General features: G+C 43.8%; 1 protein-coding gene across 1 annotated transcript in view; it reads right to left on the bottom strand.

The window, feature by feature from the left end:
• The window catches only part of IPO11 (importin 11), a 565,426-nt gene that overhangs the window by 421,503 nt on the left and 126,346 nt on the right, over window positions 1-17,577 (bottom strand). The window contains exons 13-14 of the mRNA XM_040421326.1: window positions 10,103-10,193; window positions 3,820-3,867 (exon numbers count right to left, since the gene is read on the bottom strand). Of these exons, the coding sequence (XP_040277260.1) occupies window positions 3,820-3,867; window positions 10,103-10,193 (139 nt within the window). The remainder of the gene's footprint in view (window positions 1-3,819; window positions 3,868-10,102; window positions 10,194-17,577) is intronic.

Genomic DNA, 17,577 nt, shown 5'->3' with positions numbered 1-17,577 from the left:
CTCGCTCGCTGAAATTAATAAGGTTATCAAATCCCTTAAGATAGGTAAGTCCCCAGGTCCTGATGGACTCTCTAATGAATATTTTCGCCACTTCCAGAGCACTCTTGCTCCTTACATGCTTGAAATATTTAAGTTAGTGCAAGACGGTCATCCTTTTCCCCCAGATATGTTGGAAGCACTAATAGTCACTATCCCGAAACCAGGAAAAACCCCAGATGTTCCCCAGAACTTCCGCCCCATCTTGCTGCTTAATGCTGACATCAAAATTTTTGCCAAAATTATTGCCAATAGATTAGCTCCACTCCTCCCCTCTCTGATTCACCCTGACCAAACTGGGTTTGTGAACGGCCGACTAGCGTCTGACAACACTAGACGGATTGTTGATAATTATTTAATTATGCTGAAATACATAGCCTCCCAATGCTTGCGATCACATTAGATGCGGAAAAGGCATTTGACCGCCTGCATTGGGATTACACATTCTCTGCTCTCCGCCAGATGGGTTTCTCAGGGCAGATTCTGCAGACTATCTACAGCTTATATTCCTCTCCATCCGCGAAAGTCTGGGTTAATGGTGTGGTGTCAGATCCGTTCAAAATCACCAATGGAACCAGACAGGGATGCCCCCTGTCCCCCTTATTGTTTATCTTGGCATTGGAACCCCTAGCACAGTCCATAAGAAACTCACCTTCAATAGCGGGAATGGAAATAGGAGGCAGATCCCATAAGATCACACTCTATGCGGATGACATCATCCTTACGTTAACCAACCCCAGTAACTCGTTGGACGCTGCTTTAGCTACTATCTCACAATATGGGTCTCTTTCCTACTATAAAATCAATAGCGCCAAGTCTCAGGCTTTACCTATCAATATTCCGCCAGATGAGGTTGCTTCCCTGAAATCCTCCCAGGACTTAGACTGGCAAACTTCTGAAATCCCATACCTAGGTGTTAAGATAACCTCTCCTTGTTCCTTGCTTTATAATAGAAATTATCTCCCCCTTCTCGATACCATGCTGAAAGACCTTAGCAGCTTTTCTATGAAGGCTCTATCCTGGGTAGGTAGAGTAGCATCATTTCAAATGATGACCCTCCCCAAATTTATTTACATATTTCGAGCCCTCCCAATCCCAATTCCTATGACATTCTTTAAAAAAGCACAGATGACCTTGGGTAAATACATTTGGGGTCCGACCAAGCCGAGAGTAGCACGGACACTATTATCCAAAAAGAAGCAAGTGGGCGGACTAGGCCTCCCATATATTAGAGATTATTTTCAAGCAATAGCACTCTCCTTTGCCCGAGAATGGTGGTCCCCAGATGACAATAAGGCCTGGATCCAGATTGAACAACACACTATAAAACGAGCTTCATTGAAGGATTACCTGATCCATCTGTTGTGGAATCCATCAGGGCCAAGTGGAAGCTTACTGACAATGAGACTAGTTAGTAGCCTGTGGTCTTCTATACATAAAATACAGAGTGATAAGGTGGCCACTCTTCTCCCACAAGCCACTATAGGAACAATAGAATTAACCATCCCTGACATTAACTTGACGGTCTGGCGGGAGAGGGGAATTACTTCTGTCTCCCAGATTATGTCGAATGGCTGTCTTCTCCCCTTTGAATCCATCCATCGCCTGTTCACGTTGCCGCATACAGAATTCTATAACTTTCTTAGAGTCAGACATTTTATTGCTAAGATTACGCAAAACCCACCCTCCATAAACTCCGATATATGGAGACTGTTCCATTCCCCGTCCCTTTTTAAAAAACATACTACGCGTTATGTGTATGATGTTTTGGGGGAAAAAGCTACTTTTACCAAAACTTTACCCATCAAAAAATGGGAAATTTGGGGGAAACCTTTCCAGATGAGCATTGGTCTCAAGCTATTAGATTCCTAACCTCCAATTTCAAATGCGTCTCCCATTATGAAGCAGGGCTGAAGACCCTCTTGCATTGGTACTTCACTCCACAGAGACTGAGCAGGATCTACCCTTCATCCTCCCCCAACTGCTGGAGGGAATGCGGAGCTGGAGGCTCATTACTCCATATCTTATGGACATGCCCCATACTTACCCCATACTGGCGCAGTGTTTTTGATCTGATCACGGAGATAACCTCTCAGGTTGTTGACCCCCATCCTGAACTGGCTCTTTTGTTTTTAGGCATACACAATATTCCCCCTGAATGCAGGAACCTAGTTGGACACATCCTACTTAGCGCTAAATTGGTTATCACACGTTACTGGAAACAAACAGTTTCACCAACTATAGCAGAGGTTATTCTAGAGATTAACAAGTCTTGTAGGTATGAAAGTCTAGTACCTTCCACGATTCTACCCCTGAAGTCTAGGCTACTCACTTGGAGCCCATGGCCCATAACTAATTACTCAACCTGAATAATAGAAGATCCCTAGGACTGGATTGAAGTTTGAGTGTAGCAACATGAACAAAGTAGAAAGGGCCCTTTGAATCAAGACAAACTGAGATTGGACTACCTCACGTCCCCCTCTTTCCCTCCCCGGTCTTCCCTCTCCCCTCTTTACCTTTTACACTTTGATATTAAGGTCCAAATGTTGCAGACCCTACTTTTATACTATTATGCAAAATGCAAACCTTTGATGTATCCAAATGTCTCTTCAGCAAGCATATTGTATAGGCGTATATTGTTATACTTTCTAATTTTGCGAATTATGGCTCAATTTTCGAACCATTGAAAACACCAATAAAAAAAATTTACTCTAAAGAGGTTGTCCGGCCTGGAGCTGACAACCCCTGGGGTCCTCCTCCTTCCCCCTGAACATAAAAAAAAAAAAAAAAGCACACACCTGTCCACAATCCAGGCGCCTCTCTTTTCCAGTCCCTGCAGGACCAGAAAGCTGCTTGGTCCATGACCACTGCAGCCAATCCCAGGCCTTATCATTCACAGCGGCTTGAATGATACATTACTGCTGTGACATAGCGTTCAAGCTGCTGTGATTCACCACCGCTGTTCCTGGTCCTGCGGGAACAAAGCTGCAGCAGGACCGCAGACAGGAGTGTGGTTTTTTTATGTTCAGGAGGACAGAGAAGGACCCCAGGGGTTGTTGGCTCCAGGGCTAGACAACCTCTTTAATCTATTAAAGTCTATGGACACCTTTGGGGGTATATTTTTTTGTTATCATTGAAATTTACTCCCTTTGGGCTAAAAAAAAATAAATCTTTTTTCAATTGGTCTTTATTAAAAATATTCAACAGTTTTTCTTACTGCTTTCACTTTCAGTGCATCTACAGACCATTGTTTTCCATTGAATCTGTCTGAAGCTGTTCTGGCGGCTCAATCTTTAGCCGTTATTTCTGAACCCCTGACGGCTCCTAAACAACCATTTAAGGTAAATTCTTATCAAACCTTTTTATAAACTTAATTTCATTTTTTTATCTCCCACTCGGGGGACTTGGAGACTGCGACCAGTTGATTCCTACTTAGTATTCCAAAGCCTCATTGCCAGCCGGTGATACATTGATCTAATAGTCAGATGGCAAAGTTGGGCCCCCAGCTGCCATGGAAACATATCGGCAACCAGCGATCGGGTCGCATGGAGCTCTGGGTCTGACAGAGGTAGACCCCCTCCCCTGCCAAGCTACTCAGATGACAGTTTAAGGAGTTTCATGTTTCTCTAATCCTTGGTGTAACAGTAAAAGCTCATGATTCATAACCACAATTCCCAAATACATGCATTACCAATGAGACGAATGTGAAAGAATTTATGGTAAACCCGAGAAATGACATCATTTCTAAAAACTACTATTTTGTCGTGAACACAGATTACCTACCAGTTTCTTTAATAAGTATCGCATTTAAGTCTTCTAACGGAGTGGGACCTGGAAAAAAATATGAATCATTATCAACATAGGGCAGAATATAGAATTGTCCTTCATAATTAAAAAGGGGCACAAAAGACCTCATTTGTAATTCTGCAAAAGTCGTAGAAAAATCTGATACAGAAAATAGGATGTCCTCCCCTCAGTATTCTCCATCTGCAGCTGGGATCTGACTGGGGTAAGCTTTCCATTGCAGGAAGCTACCACGCAGAGACAAAGGTCCTAAAGTTGACCGCTGGTCAGCTGCTATCTCTCTAGACTCCAACATGAACATGTATGGTCCATTAGACCGAATAGGCACGTTTATTCCAACAGGTAGGCTGGAATAAGCTGCTGCCACACACCCTGGCAGGGAACAAAGGATTGACCATGTAGAAATCCAACATGCCCAATCTTGCTTTCCCTGACATCTGAATCCCTTATCACTAATATGAACAGCAGGGTTAAAGGGGTTATCCAGGGATTCATCTCAGGATAGGTCATCATTATCACATCGGCGGGGGTCCGAGTCCCTCACCCCCACCGACTAGATGTTGCAGGGAGTCCCCGCGTTCACCGGAGCGCTGACTTTCCAAGCACAGCGTTGCACATTGTATAGTAGCTGTGATTGGTATTGCACCTCAGTCCCATTGACTTGAATAGGGCTGAGCTGTAACTAGGCCATGTGGCCGATGTATGGCGTCGTCTCTGGCCTAGGAAGTCCCGGCCTCTTCCAACAGCTTATCGGTGTCAGATCCCAACCGATCAGATACCCTGGATAGGTCATCAGGTCATCAATATAAATTCCAGGGTAACCCCTTTAACTTTTGACAATATTCCTACACTCTTTGTTCCCCATGTATTTAATGTAAGGATAACAGGGAATAGGCAGACGTAAAAATTGATCTCTCTTGGGTCATATAAAAAAAAAAAAGGAAGACTTTTATATCATTTTCTGTTCACTTTAGATTTATTATCCTGTATCAGGTCCTCGGCACAACATCTAATGTAAGTAACCATGAAACCTGCACAAGACAAATGCTATGAAGCATTTTCAGTTATTCATCCGCAGTCTTAGGCTTACAGAGGTTGGGCAGTGCAAAGATATTGATGACTTAGGCTACTTTCACACTGGCGTTTTGACTTTCCATTTTTGAGATCCGTTCAGGGCTCTCACAAGCGGTCCAAAACGGATCAGTTTTGCCCTAATGCATTCTGAATGGAAAAGGATCCGCTCAGAATGCATCAGTTTACCTCCGATCAGTCTCCATTCCGCTCTGGAGGCGGACACCAAAACGCTGCCTGCAGCCAATCCGTTTTCTCTGACACAATCTGGCACAATGGAAAACGGATCCGTCCCCCATTGACTTTCAATGGTGTTCAAGACGGATCCGTCATGGCTATAAAAGACATAATACAACCGAATCCTTTCATGACGGATGCATGCAGTTGTATTATCGTAACGGAAGCTTTTTTGCAGATCCATGATGGATAGGAAGTAGCCTTATCCTCAGGAAAGGTCATCAATATCAGAGCAGTGGGGGTCCAACTCCCAGCACCCCAGCTGATCAGCTTTTTGAAGAGGTAACTGCACTTGTGAGAGCGCCGTTTCGGCTTCAAAATTACCTGTGCGCCGTCTCCTTTGCAGTGGCGGCACAGTGTAATTACAATACATTAACCTGAAGGGGACGCACAGTTGTAATTACACTGTGCTGCCTCTACAAGCGAGAAGACACAGGTAATTTAGGCTACTTTCACACTAGCGTTCGGAGCGGATCCGTCTGATGTTTCATCAGACGGATCCGCTCCTATAATGCAAACGCTTGCATCCGTTCAGAACGGATCCGTTTGCATAACAGTTTATTTCAGATCTGATTTTTCACTTCGGAAAACTCAGATCCGACAGTATATTCTAAACACAGAAGCGTTCCCATGGTGATGGGGACGCTTCAAGTTAGAATATACTGAGAACTGTGTACATGACTGCCCCCTGCTGCCTGGCAGGTGCTTCCAGGCAGCAGGGGGCAGACCCCCCCCCCCCCCCCTCCTGTATTTAACTTATTGGTGGCCAGTGCGGCCCCCCCTCCCTCCCCAGTATTAATTGTAAGCAGTGCGGCCCCCCTCCCTCTATATTCATCGGTGGCCAGTGCGGATATTAAATATGAGCAGTGCGGTCTCCCCCTCCCTCCCTCCCTCCCCAGTATTAAATATGAGCAGTGCGGTCTCCCCCTCCCTCCCTCCCCAGTATTAAATATGAGCAGTGCGGTCTCCCCCTCCCTCCCCAGTATTAAATATGAGCAGTGTGGTCTCCCCCTCCCTCCCTCCCCAGTATTAAATATGAGCAGTGCGGCCTCCCCCTCCCTCTATTCATTGGTGGCCAGTGCGGATTCAAAGTATTGTGTTCAGTGCGGCCTCTCCTCTCGACCCCCCCCCCCCCATCATTGGTGGCAGCGGAGAGTACCGATCGGAGTCCCAGTTTAAATCGCTGGGGCTCCGATCGGTTACCATGGCAGCCAAGACGCTATTGCAGTCTTGGCTGCCATGGTTACTTAGCAACAAATAGCAGCATTATACTTACCTGAAGAGCTGCGATCTATGTGACCGGCCGGGAGCTCCTCCTACTGGTAAAGTGACAGGTCTGTGCGGCGCATTGCCTATAGACCTGTCACTTACCAGTAGGAGGAGCTCCCGGCCGGTCACATAGATCGCAGCTCTTCAGGTAAGTATAATGCTGCTATTTGTTGCTAAGTAACCATGGCAGCCAAGACTGCAATAGCGTCTTGGCTGCCATGGTAACCGATCGGAGCCACAGCGATTTAAACTGGGACTCCGATCGGTACTCTCCGCTGCCACCAATGATGGGGGGGGGGGGGGGGGTCGAGAGGAGAGGCCGCACTGATCACAATACTTTGAATCCGCACTGGCCACCAATGAATAGAGGGAGGGGGAGACCGCACTGCTCATATTTAATACTGGGAGGGAGGGAGGGGGAGACCACACTGCTCATATTTAATACTGGGGAGGGAGGGAGGGGGAGACCGCACTGCTCATATTTAATACTGGGGAGGGAGGGAGGGGGAGACCGCACTGCTCATATTTAATATCCGCACTGGCCACCGATGAATATAGAGTGAGGGGGGCCGCACTGCTTACAATTAATACTGGGGAGGGAGGGGGGGCCCCACTGGCCACCAATAAGTTAAATACAGGAGGGGGGGGGGGGTCTGCCCCCTGCTGCCTGGCAGCACCTGCCAGGCAGCAGGGGGCAGTCATGTACACAGTTCTCATTATATTCTAACTTGAAGCGTCCCCATCACCATGGGAACGCCTCTGTGTTAGAATATACTGTCGGATTTGAGTTTCACGATGTAACTCAAATCCGATGGTATATTCTAACATAGAGGCGTTCCCATGGTGATGGGGACGCTTCAAGTTAAAATATACCATCGGATTGGAGAAAACTCCGATCTGATGGTATAATCCTGACTTTACATTGAAAGTCAATGGGGGACGGATCCGTTTGAAATTGCACCATATTGTGTCAATGTCAAACGGATCCGTCCCCATTGACTTGCATTGTAAGTCTGGACGGATCCGTTTGGCTCCGCACGGCCAGGCGGACACGAAAACGCTGCAAGCTGCGTTCGGGTGTCCGCCTGCTGAGCGGAGGACAAACGGTGCCAAACTGATGCATTCTGAGCGGATCCGCATCCACTCAGAATGCATTGGGGCAGTACGGATCCGTTCGGGGCCGCTTGTGAGAGCCTTCAAACGGAACTCACAAGCGGAGCCCCGAACGCTAGTGTGAAAGTAGCCTTAGAAGCAGCGTTCGCACAAGTGCTGTTACTTCTTCAGACAGTTTATCGGTGGAGGTGCTGGGAGTCGGCTGATCTGATACTGATGAGCTATCCTGAGGATGGGTCGTCTATATCTTTGCACTGCACAACCCCTTATGTCAAATTGAACATAGTGTCTGAGCTGCAGGCAGCGTGCTATAGAACAGGAGGAGCTGAGCAGTCTGTTTACTATACCTTGTCTTCATTTACATCCCTGCTCCTTCTAGGCTTAGGAGTCCAGCGGGCAGCCCTATCAGTGATTAACCCCTTAGTGACCAGCCTGTTTTGGGCCCTACTGACCAACCATTTTTCTTCCTTTTTTCATCGTCGCCTTCCAAGAGCTATAAGGCCCCTTTCACACGAGCGAGTTTTTCGCGTATGGTGCAATGCGTGACGTGAACGCATAGCCCCCGCACTGAATCCTGACCCATTCATTTCAATGGGTCTGTGTACATGAGCGTTTTTTGTTTTTTTTCACACATCAGTTCTGCGTTGCGTGAGAATCGCAGCATGTTCTATATTCTGCGTTTTTCACGCAGCCCTGGTCTCATAGAAGTGAATGGGGCTTAAGTGAATAACGCATTGCATCCGGATGTAACCTGGATGAAGTCCGGATGCAATGCGCTTTTCATTGATGGTTGGTAGGAGATGCTGTTTGTAAACCTTCCGTTTTTTTTCACACGCGTGAAAAATGCATCAAAACTAAATGCACCTGCGCGGAAAAAACTGAAACACTGAACACAAATACAGACAAAACTGACTGAACTTGCTTGCGAAATGGTGCGAGTTTCACTGAACGCATCCTGAGAGGATCCGTATCGTCCGTGTGAAAGAGGCCTAGCTTTTTTTTTTTCGTCTGTAGTTTTTAATGGCGCCATTTTGGGGTACACATAACTTTATGATTTACTTTTATTAACTCTTTCTGAGAGTGAGATGGGGAAAAAAAACTGCAAAACTGCCACAGAGTTTTTACATTATAAATTTTGCGGCGTTCATTTTTTGGAATAAATAACATAATATCTTATTACAGAGATACAAAATAATGAATTTTTTAAATTTTATCACTTTTGTGCAATAAAACTCATTTTGCATCGTTGCATCTCAAGACCCATAACTTTTTTCTTTTTCTTTTTATGGAGTTGTGGGAGGGCTTGATTTTTGCGGGATGACTTGTACTGTAGCTTTCATTGGGATCATTTTGGGGTAAATAACACTTTGCGATCACTTGGCGACTACGAATAAATGAGCAATTCTGTCATTTTTTTGTTTTGTTTTTATAGCGTTCACCATAGGGAATAAATTAGATGAGATTTGTAGTGCAGGTCGTTACGAACGCGGCAATACCAAACGTGTGGGGGAGATTCGATTTTTGCTAATTTTTCATTGAAAAGTATATTTTTTAGGTGAAAAAGTGTATTTTTTATTTAATAATTTTAAAAAAAAAACTTTTTTCAACCACTTAATATTCCCACACAGGGACTATAACAGTCAATCTTTTTATTGCTTCTAAAATACAATGCACTATCCCTATAGTGCATTGCATTTTAATGTCAGTGCTATACTGACACTAACCAGCAGGCTGCTTGGGGCCTACACCAGGTCCCAGCCTGCTACACACATATCAGCACCCCACGATCGCACCCCGTCTCCACTTACAGCCTGTATTGGCACTCCTGCTGGTCCGGGCTGTTAGAGCAGGAGCACGGCTCTCATGTGATACCCGAGCCCCTGCTCTCCTGCAGCGCTCAGACTGGGCTGCCGTAAAAAGGCGGCAGCCCAGCCTAAGGCCCCTTAATGACCAAAGTAAAAAGGCGTATTGGTGGTCACTGAGGGGTTAACACATATCAGTGTACTAAAGAGACTGTAAATCATGAGTGAGATTGAGCACTTGACTCCTAAGCATAGAAAAAGCAGAAATATGAATTGGCACAATACAAGTCATATAATAAATATTTTTTCCATAAAACTATACATCAATCTGTTAAGCTCTTGCTCCTTACCATGCTGCCTGTAGACATGACTGCATTTTTGAGGTGACAAGTTACCTTACATATGAAGGGGGGCGGAGCGCATAGTTGGGGGACTAGCACATCCACAATACCCAGTCCCCATAGCTCTGTGTGCTTTTATTGTGTCCAAAAAACGATTTGATACATATGCAAATTAACCTGAGATGAGTCCTGTCCCTGACTCATCTCACATACAGGACTCATCTCAGGTTAATTTACATATGTATAAAAAAAAAATAATTTTAACACAATAAAAGCACACAGAGCTATGGGGACTGGATAATGCGAATGTGCTAGCGGCCATCTAGCAACCCATGTCCTCAGCTCTATACCCAAAATCCTGGTGACAGGTTTCCTTTAAAGATTTCCTTTTAGTGCTGCTACCTCTGTATGTCATTGACAGGCACTTACCTTGGAGGGTGTGAACCATGTCTAAGAGCACGGGTGTAAGAATCTGGCTATATTCATGGAAAATGTCCATGAACAGAACTTCTGAACAAGGCTGATGAGGGAACAAAATAAAAAACAAATTAAACAACTCCCAAATATTTCATTCATAAAAATACATATACACACACAAACTCAAACATATATATACTGTATACATAGACAGAAAATTGATTACAATGTGTAATGCTTCACTTCCCCTGAGGAGGCACTGCAAGGAAAGTGAACACTCGCTGTGGGGTTCCCCACACTTTACAGCTGATCGATCGGGCTTCCAGCCACGAGACATCCTGAAGTCAAGCTGATTTTTGGGGACTCTTCTAACAATAAACTATTGTTCGAAACCCCTTTAAATAAGACCTGTCCCCTCTCCTGACATGTCTGGTTTAGTAACTACTTGCTTTCCTCATGCAAAAACAATCCTGGAACATCTATTCCTATGACTATGTTGTACCATTTGTTTATTATTCCTACTAGAAGTTATGAATGAATTATTAGCAGTTTGCAACGAAGGTCTGGCAGGGCGTTCCCAGTTCGGGTGGTGTCCCTGCACAGTGTCAGATAAGCAGTGCAGGGACAAACCCTCAACTGGTAACACCCATGTGGACCTTCACTGCAAATTGCTAGCAATTTGTTCATAACTTCTAGAAAGAATAATAAAGGAATGGCACAACATAAGAATAGATGCTCCAGAATTGTTATTACATGGGGAATACGTGTAGTTACTAAACTAGATGTGGCAGGAGAGATTACAGGTGCTCTATTTAAAATAAGACCAGTGTTTATGCTAAGTGATTTATTGCTCTTTTGCATGAACAATTCTGAACCATCCACATCCAACTCATTAATCAAGTGACCAGTATGGAGCACCTTACTGCATTTCTTAAGGGGGTTTTCTGGGATTTAGAGACTGATTACCTATTCTCAGGATAGGTCAACAGTATCTGATCGGTGGAGGTCCGACAACCGGGACCCCGGCTGATCAGCGGCTTGAGAAGGCACCAGCGCTCCTGTGAGCACCGTGGTCTTCTCGCAGCTTCCCAAGCACAGCGCTGTTAATTGTATACTTCTACAATGCTACTGAACATCACAGGAGCTTCCTGCTTGTCTGTGTTATTTCCCTCTCCTTATTTGTTCTGTGAGCTCCAGAGCTGAAGACAAACATGTGGGGAAAGGTAAAAGACATCATAGCAGTACAGTGCTGGCAGATTCCACAGAAGGGAGACATTGTCTGCTTCTGATTGAAATGGATCTAGCTGTGCAGCTGAAGAGACGAATAATTAGGCTAAAAGAGACATTAGGGAAACCCAAAAAAGACCTGTTCCTTCACAGTTATGATTGTACAAAGAAGCACAGCCATTATGCAAACTTTTATTTTATTTTTTTATTTTTTTAACTCAGGTACGCTTTATAACACAGTAATATTCACTAATTTGATCTATATGGGAAGATCAAATTTCGGGGTCTTTGCAAGATTTGTGCGTCCACCCCCTACATCATTTCATGCATAATATCATCTTTGAATCCTGAAATTCATCATCATTTTTTGCTTATGTTAAAACAATGAAAGAAGAACGCACTAATTATTACTTTACTGCTTTTTATCATACTGTATATCATCATCTGTCACATCTGGTATGTTATTCCTTTCCTTTGTAAGATTATTATTTTTTGTTTGCATTGGTAGTCTGCGTCTCCTCGAGGCACACAAACTGAGCTTTGATAGACAGTTTCCATGAGAGCAAAGTAAACAGTCATGTAGCTCTCAAATTTATGTCTTCTTTACACAGGGAAGCTACATGTAAAGCCGATGAAAAGACACACAGTCGGTATATACACACTTTTCATTAATATTCCCACAGAATAATAATAAAAATAGAATAATATTTCAGATTTCCTACCAGTTTAATCAATCATTTTACCACCACAGATGCAGAGTATGAAACATGGGCCAGTAGTGGTTACCTATTCATCAGATATAACATTTTTCATTGTAAAGGTGCTGCCACATGTTGCAACTGTGCTGCAGCAAAAAAATAAAAACATGCGTTTTTTTTCAACAACATACCTGCTTTTATAATGCATAGGGAAGGCTGCGCTTTTCAGTGTCCCATTCCCCTGATGACGCCGCACAGGTGGCAAAAAATCTCGGTGGACACCAGTTTGTCATGTCTTAGACTAGGGCTACATGACGACATTTGTTGTGCGACTATTTTTTACAGCAATGTCACGCAATATTTTTTGTAATGATAGTCAATTGTGTCTCACCGTGACCTGCTGCGACTGTAACACGACAGTTGAACAAAAATCCATCCAAGTTGGATTTTTGTGCGACTTTCGCGTGCAGTGTTGATTGTCCCAGTGTGACACCATTGACTATCATTACAAAAAATGTTGTGCAAAATTGTCACACGACAAATGTCGTCGTGTAGCCGTGTATGCTAAGGAATTTTATGAATATATAGGGCAGGCTTTCCGGAGACCGATCCTCATAGTAGTAAAAAGATTTAAAAAAAGATGAGAATCTTATGATGTAAAACATCATCTAGTTACATGGCAACACAACATCTGTTTTTGTTTTTTTTTTTTGATAGCACATCTCTCACACCATTAAGGAGTTGTCTCACCTCAGAAATTGGTGGCATCTTGGTATCTCTAGAATGGGGCTCCAAACTGAACAAGAGCACACCGCGCATGTGCTCCTGCCTCCATTCACTGCCATTCACTATTCCAGCTATTTCCAGCAGTCCTATAGAAGTGAATGGAGCGGATAACACCTGCTTGCATGGTGCGCTTTCCATTCATTTCTTTGGAACTTCCAAAAATAGCTGAGCAATCTCCATATAAGTGAGTAGAGAGCATGCTGCGCATGCGCAATGTGCTCTCGTTAACTTTAGGGGCCCCGTTTTAGAGATAGGTGTGGGTCACAGAGGTGGGGCCTGCACCCAACTGATAATGTTGGCATATCCTCGGGATATGCCACCTATGTCTGAGGTGACACAAGCCCTTTAAGTTTTAATAGGCTGCTTATGAATGGGATACGCTGTGTTGCCCTGCCAATATCTGAGCAGGGAACTTTTGTGTTGCAAACACTAGGTAATCATGCCCCTTTGTTTTTATGGTGATAGAATACTTTAAAATGAGTAAGGTTTTCCTTTGGTGGGGATAGCTAACTGTATGGGTGGTTAGGCTGTGAGGTTAATTACTATATATACCCTATTACACCTCAGCATAGTGGGATCTATGACTAAATCTCAACCACTGCAAATCCATTCACCTTCGGTCCCTGTGTACCCTTGTGTGCGATTTATCAGACTTTATGACAGATGACTCGTTCTATCTTCCTGTATTATAGTAACATGGACACATACATTTTATCTATATAATAGGGATGATTTTAGACTAGCATATTTACCCAATAAAAGTTATGTTTTATATACCTAGGCTTTTGGTCGTGAAGGGATTTTGTAATACATTTCTAGGCACACATTCTCCTTTTTGGTCATCAGGCATACAGTCAATTTGAACAATTTGAACCCGCAGCAGATGTTAATGAAAATCCAAGGCAGGAATCTAGAAGACCCATAGCCTCAGATCACACATGGAATCAGTAAAAAGGGGATTGTGTCACAAAACATATTCTACATTTTTTAAATCAGCACCTGGATATAAATACGTTTGTAATTGCATGTCTCATTGAGCTAGAAAGGTATTGTCATGAACTATATGCTGTCTGATTTTCAGTTTTTGCATAAATCATGGGATAATCCCTTTAAAATGTACCTGTCGCTTCACATAACTTTTAAAAATAAGTTACTATATATGTGTATACTGAGTGACAGCACTATATCTTACCATTATACAATATGCGTCTGGTAATTCTTAGTAGTTTTCTACTCGGAAGGCTACATCTTTAATTTTCAGTTCCCCCTGAGCTGGTGCGTGGAGTCTTCCCACAAAATACACATAAATACAGCAGATTATGTACACTGACTCAATCTGAATCACTCAGAAGCACTATATAGGACATTCCAGAAAACTACTGAGCAGTATAGATGTGAATAAACCACTTGGGTGAGAAATAACGCTAGCTGCTGTTTACTATGCACTTCCTCCCTCCTCCCCTCTCCCTAGACTTCTATGGGATGATGTAAAGTGATCCTTCAGTGAGCTGATAGCCCTCTTTGGTTTTAAAGGAAACCTGTCACCAAGTAAGCTGCAGGCAGCATGCTATAGATTCAGTAAAACATGTATTTTATTCATTTAAAATCCAGTTCAAGTTTTACAGAATTTTTTCCCCCATAAAACTATAATCAATCTGCTCAGCACTTCCTGCTCTATAACATGTTGCCTGCAGCTCAGAAACCATGTTCCATGTGACAGTTTCCCTTTAACAAGACCAATTTCACAGAGAACATTAGTTTAGGGAAACAGCTGATAACTAGGGACCAATGCATTTTTCTCTGATAAAATATATTACAATGTTTTTTATTTTTGCCTGTACAATTGACTTTAAGGCTATGTACACCTTTGGGGACAATTTTTTTTTTACTCATTTGCATTTTACTCATTTGGGACTAAAAATCATTTTTTCAATTGGTCTTTATTAAAAAATATTGAGCTGTTCAGTCATAAGGGTTACCTTTTTTTTTACCTGTGTGCATCCTACTATCACTTTGTGTTGGTCATCTCATAACCCAGATGTCACGGGGTTCCGAAGGTGCACTCGGTCCCCCATTGCCCGCAGACCTGTTGCTTAGCTTTTGGAATGAGGTTCTGTGTTTGACCTCATTCCCAGGGCGGCTTTACTAGCTGGGTGGCTCCCTGCTCCTAGTCTGCCTTGAGTGCCGAGCTGATCACTCGGTGCTCGACTGGTTGGTCTGTCGGTCATGTGACGCTGGCCACGTCACATGACCCTCACTCCCCACTATAAATACAGGCAGCCTGCTGGCTACAGGTTGCCTGTTAATTTCTAGGTTCCTGGCTATTTGTTGGACTGCTGAATACTTACCTGATCCTGTTCCCTGACCATCCTTTTGCCTGCTCCTCCTGTACTGCGCATCCGTCCTGGTATTGTGACCTCGGCTCCCACCTGACTACTCTCTTAGGACTCCTCTTGTACTTCTCTGCTCTCCTGGTATTTATGACCCCGGCTTCTCCTGACAATTCTCTGCTTGCTCCATTTGTACTTTGCAGCTTTCCTGGTATTGACTCGGTCCGTTCACGTCCTTTTGTTTGTCTGTCTGTCATCCCTGCACTTATTCCAAGTTAGGGATTGCCGTCCAGTTGTCCCCTGTCATTAGGACTCGCGAGGCAAGTAGGCAGGGTCAGGGGTAAGGGTGGAGCGCAGTGGTCACTTCCCTCCCCCCTGTGTGTGTGTGTACGCGACCGTTACACCAGATCTCTAAATTACTAAAAGGTCATAAACACTTATTTAAGCCACATTCATATCGGTAAGATAAGGATTGAGCTTTGATGACAGTTTATAAGGTCTGAGGGCAGAGATAAGGAGCCAGTCAACTCCCTGCCTGACAGAAGAGAGAGAAAATTCTGATCCTGCTAGTAGAGAATCTCAGCTCTGTACAGAGAAAAGGACTCCATATTTTTTAATAAAGAACAATTAGAAAAATTATTTTCAGCTCATAGAGTACAATACACTAATAAAAAAAATGCCCCCCAAAGGTGCATATAGCTTTTAAGCAAAGTACTGTACAGCGAGTACTTAACTGCACAACATAAGGCCTCATTCACATGTCCGCAATTTCTTTCGGCAAAATAATTGCAGACCAATTCATTTCTATGGGGCCGCACGATGTGCGGCCCGGATCCGGAAATACGGACCCGCACTTCCGGCAATTGCGGACAAGAATAGGCATATTCTATTAGTGCCGGCAATGTGCGGTCCGCAAAATGCGGAATGCACATTGCCGTTGTCCGTGTTTTGCAGATCCGCAAAACACTTACGGATGTCTGAATGGAGCCTAATAGTAACAGTAGAAAGAATACAGTGACTGAAGATTGAAATAAGAGGGACTAGTCTGATGCACATATATATGTGTATATATATATATATATCTATATATATATATATATATATATATATATATATAAAGAAAGGAAAGTAGATAATAGTAAAACCTACTGTATCCCTAAGGCCTCATGCACACGACAGTATTTTTTCACGGTCCGCAAAACGGGGTTCCGTTGTTCCGTGATCCGTTTCCGTGTGTCTTCCGTGATTTTTGGAGAATCACCAGACATGAAGGAAAGTAAAAAAAAAAAAAAAAAGTCGTTTTGGTATCCGCCTGGCCGTGCGGAGCCAAACGATTCCGTCCTGACTTACAATGCAAGTCAATAGAGACGGATCCGTTTGACGTTGACACAATATGGTGCAATTGCAAACGGGTCCGTCCCCCATTGACTTTCAATGTAAAGTCAGGAGTCCCTATTAATATACCATCGGATCGGAGTTTTCTCCAATCCTATGGTATATTTTAACTTGAAGCGTTCCCATCACCATGGGAACGCCTCTGTGTTAGAATATACTGTCGGATCTGAGTTTTCACGATGTGAAAACTCATATCTGAAAAAGCTCTATGCAGACGGATCTGCGGATCCGTCTGTGCGAAAGTAGCCTACGGACGCGGATGACAATCTTGTGTGCATCCGTGTTTTTTAACGGACCCATTGACTTGAATGGGTCCGCGAACCGTTGTCCGTCAAAAAAATAGTACAGGTCATATTTTTTTGACTGACAGGAAACACGGATCACGGACGCGGATGAACAACAGTGCATTTTCCGAGTTTTCAACGGACCCATTGAAAGTCAATGGGTCCGCAGAAAATCACGGAAAACGGAACAACTGACACGGATGCAAACAACGATCGTGTGCATGAGGCCTAAGACTGTGTCCAGCTAGATTTCTGAATTACCATTTTTGCAAGAAGAGTTCTTAGGCTACTTTTACACTCGCGTTTTTGGCGGATCCGTCATGGATCTGCAAAAACGGATCCGTTACAATAATACAACCGCATGAATCCGTCATGAACGGATTCGTTTCTATTATCTGTAACATAGCCAAGACAGATCCGTCATGAACTCCATTGAAAGTCAATAGGAGACAGATCCGTTTTCTATTGTGCCAGATTGTGTCAGTTTGGCTCAGTTTTGTCAAGCGGACAGCAAAACGCTGCAGGCAGTGTTTTGGTGTCCACCTCCAGAGCGAAATGGAGACTGAACGAAGGCAAACTGATGCATTCTGAGCGGATCCTTTTCCATTCAGATTGCATTAGGGCAAAAACAGATCCGTTTTGTACCACTTGTGAAAATAATTTACTAGGGGTGCACCGAAATTTCGGCAGCCGAAAATATCGGCCGAAAATGTACCTAATCCATTTCGGCCGATATTGTTACATATCGGCCGAAAATATGGGGTGTG

The sequence above is a fragment of the Bufo bufo genome, chromosome 2, assembly GCF_905171765.1.
Source record: "Bufo bufo chromosome 2, aBufBuf1.1, whole genome shotgun sequence".
In the NCBI taxonomy this organism is placed as follows: Eukaryota; Metazoa; Chordata; class Amphibia; order Anura; family Bufonidae; genus Bufo; species Bufo bufo.
This window is presented reverse-complemented; position numbering and strand designations above follow the sequence as displayed.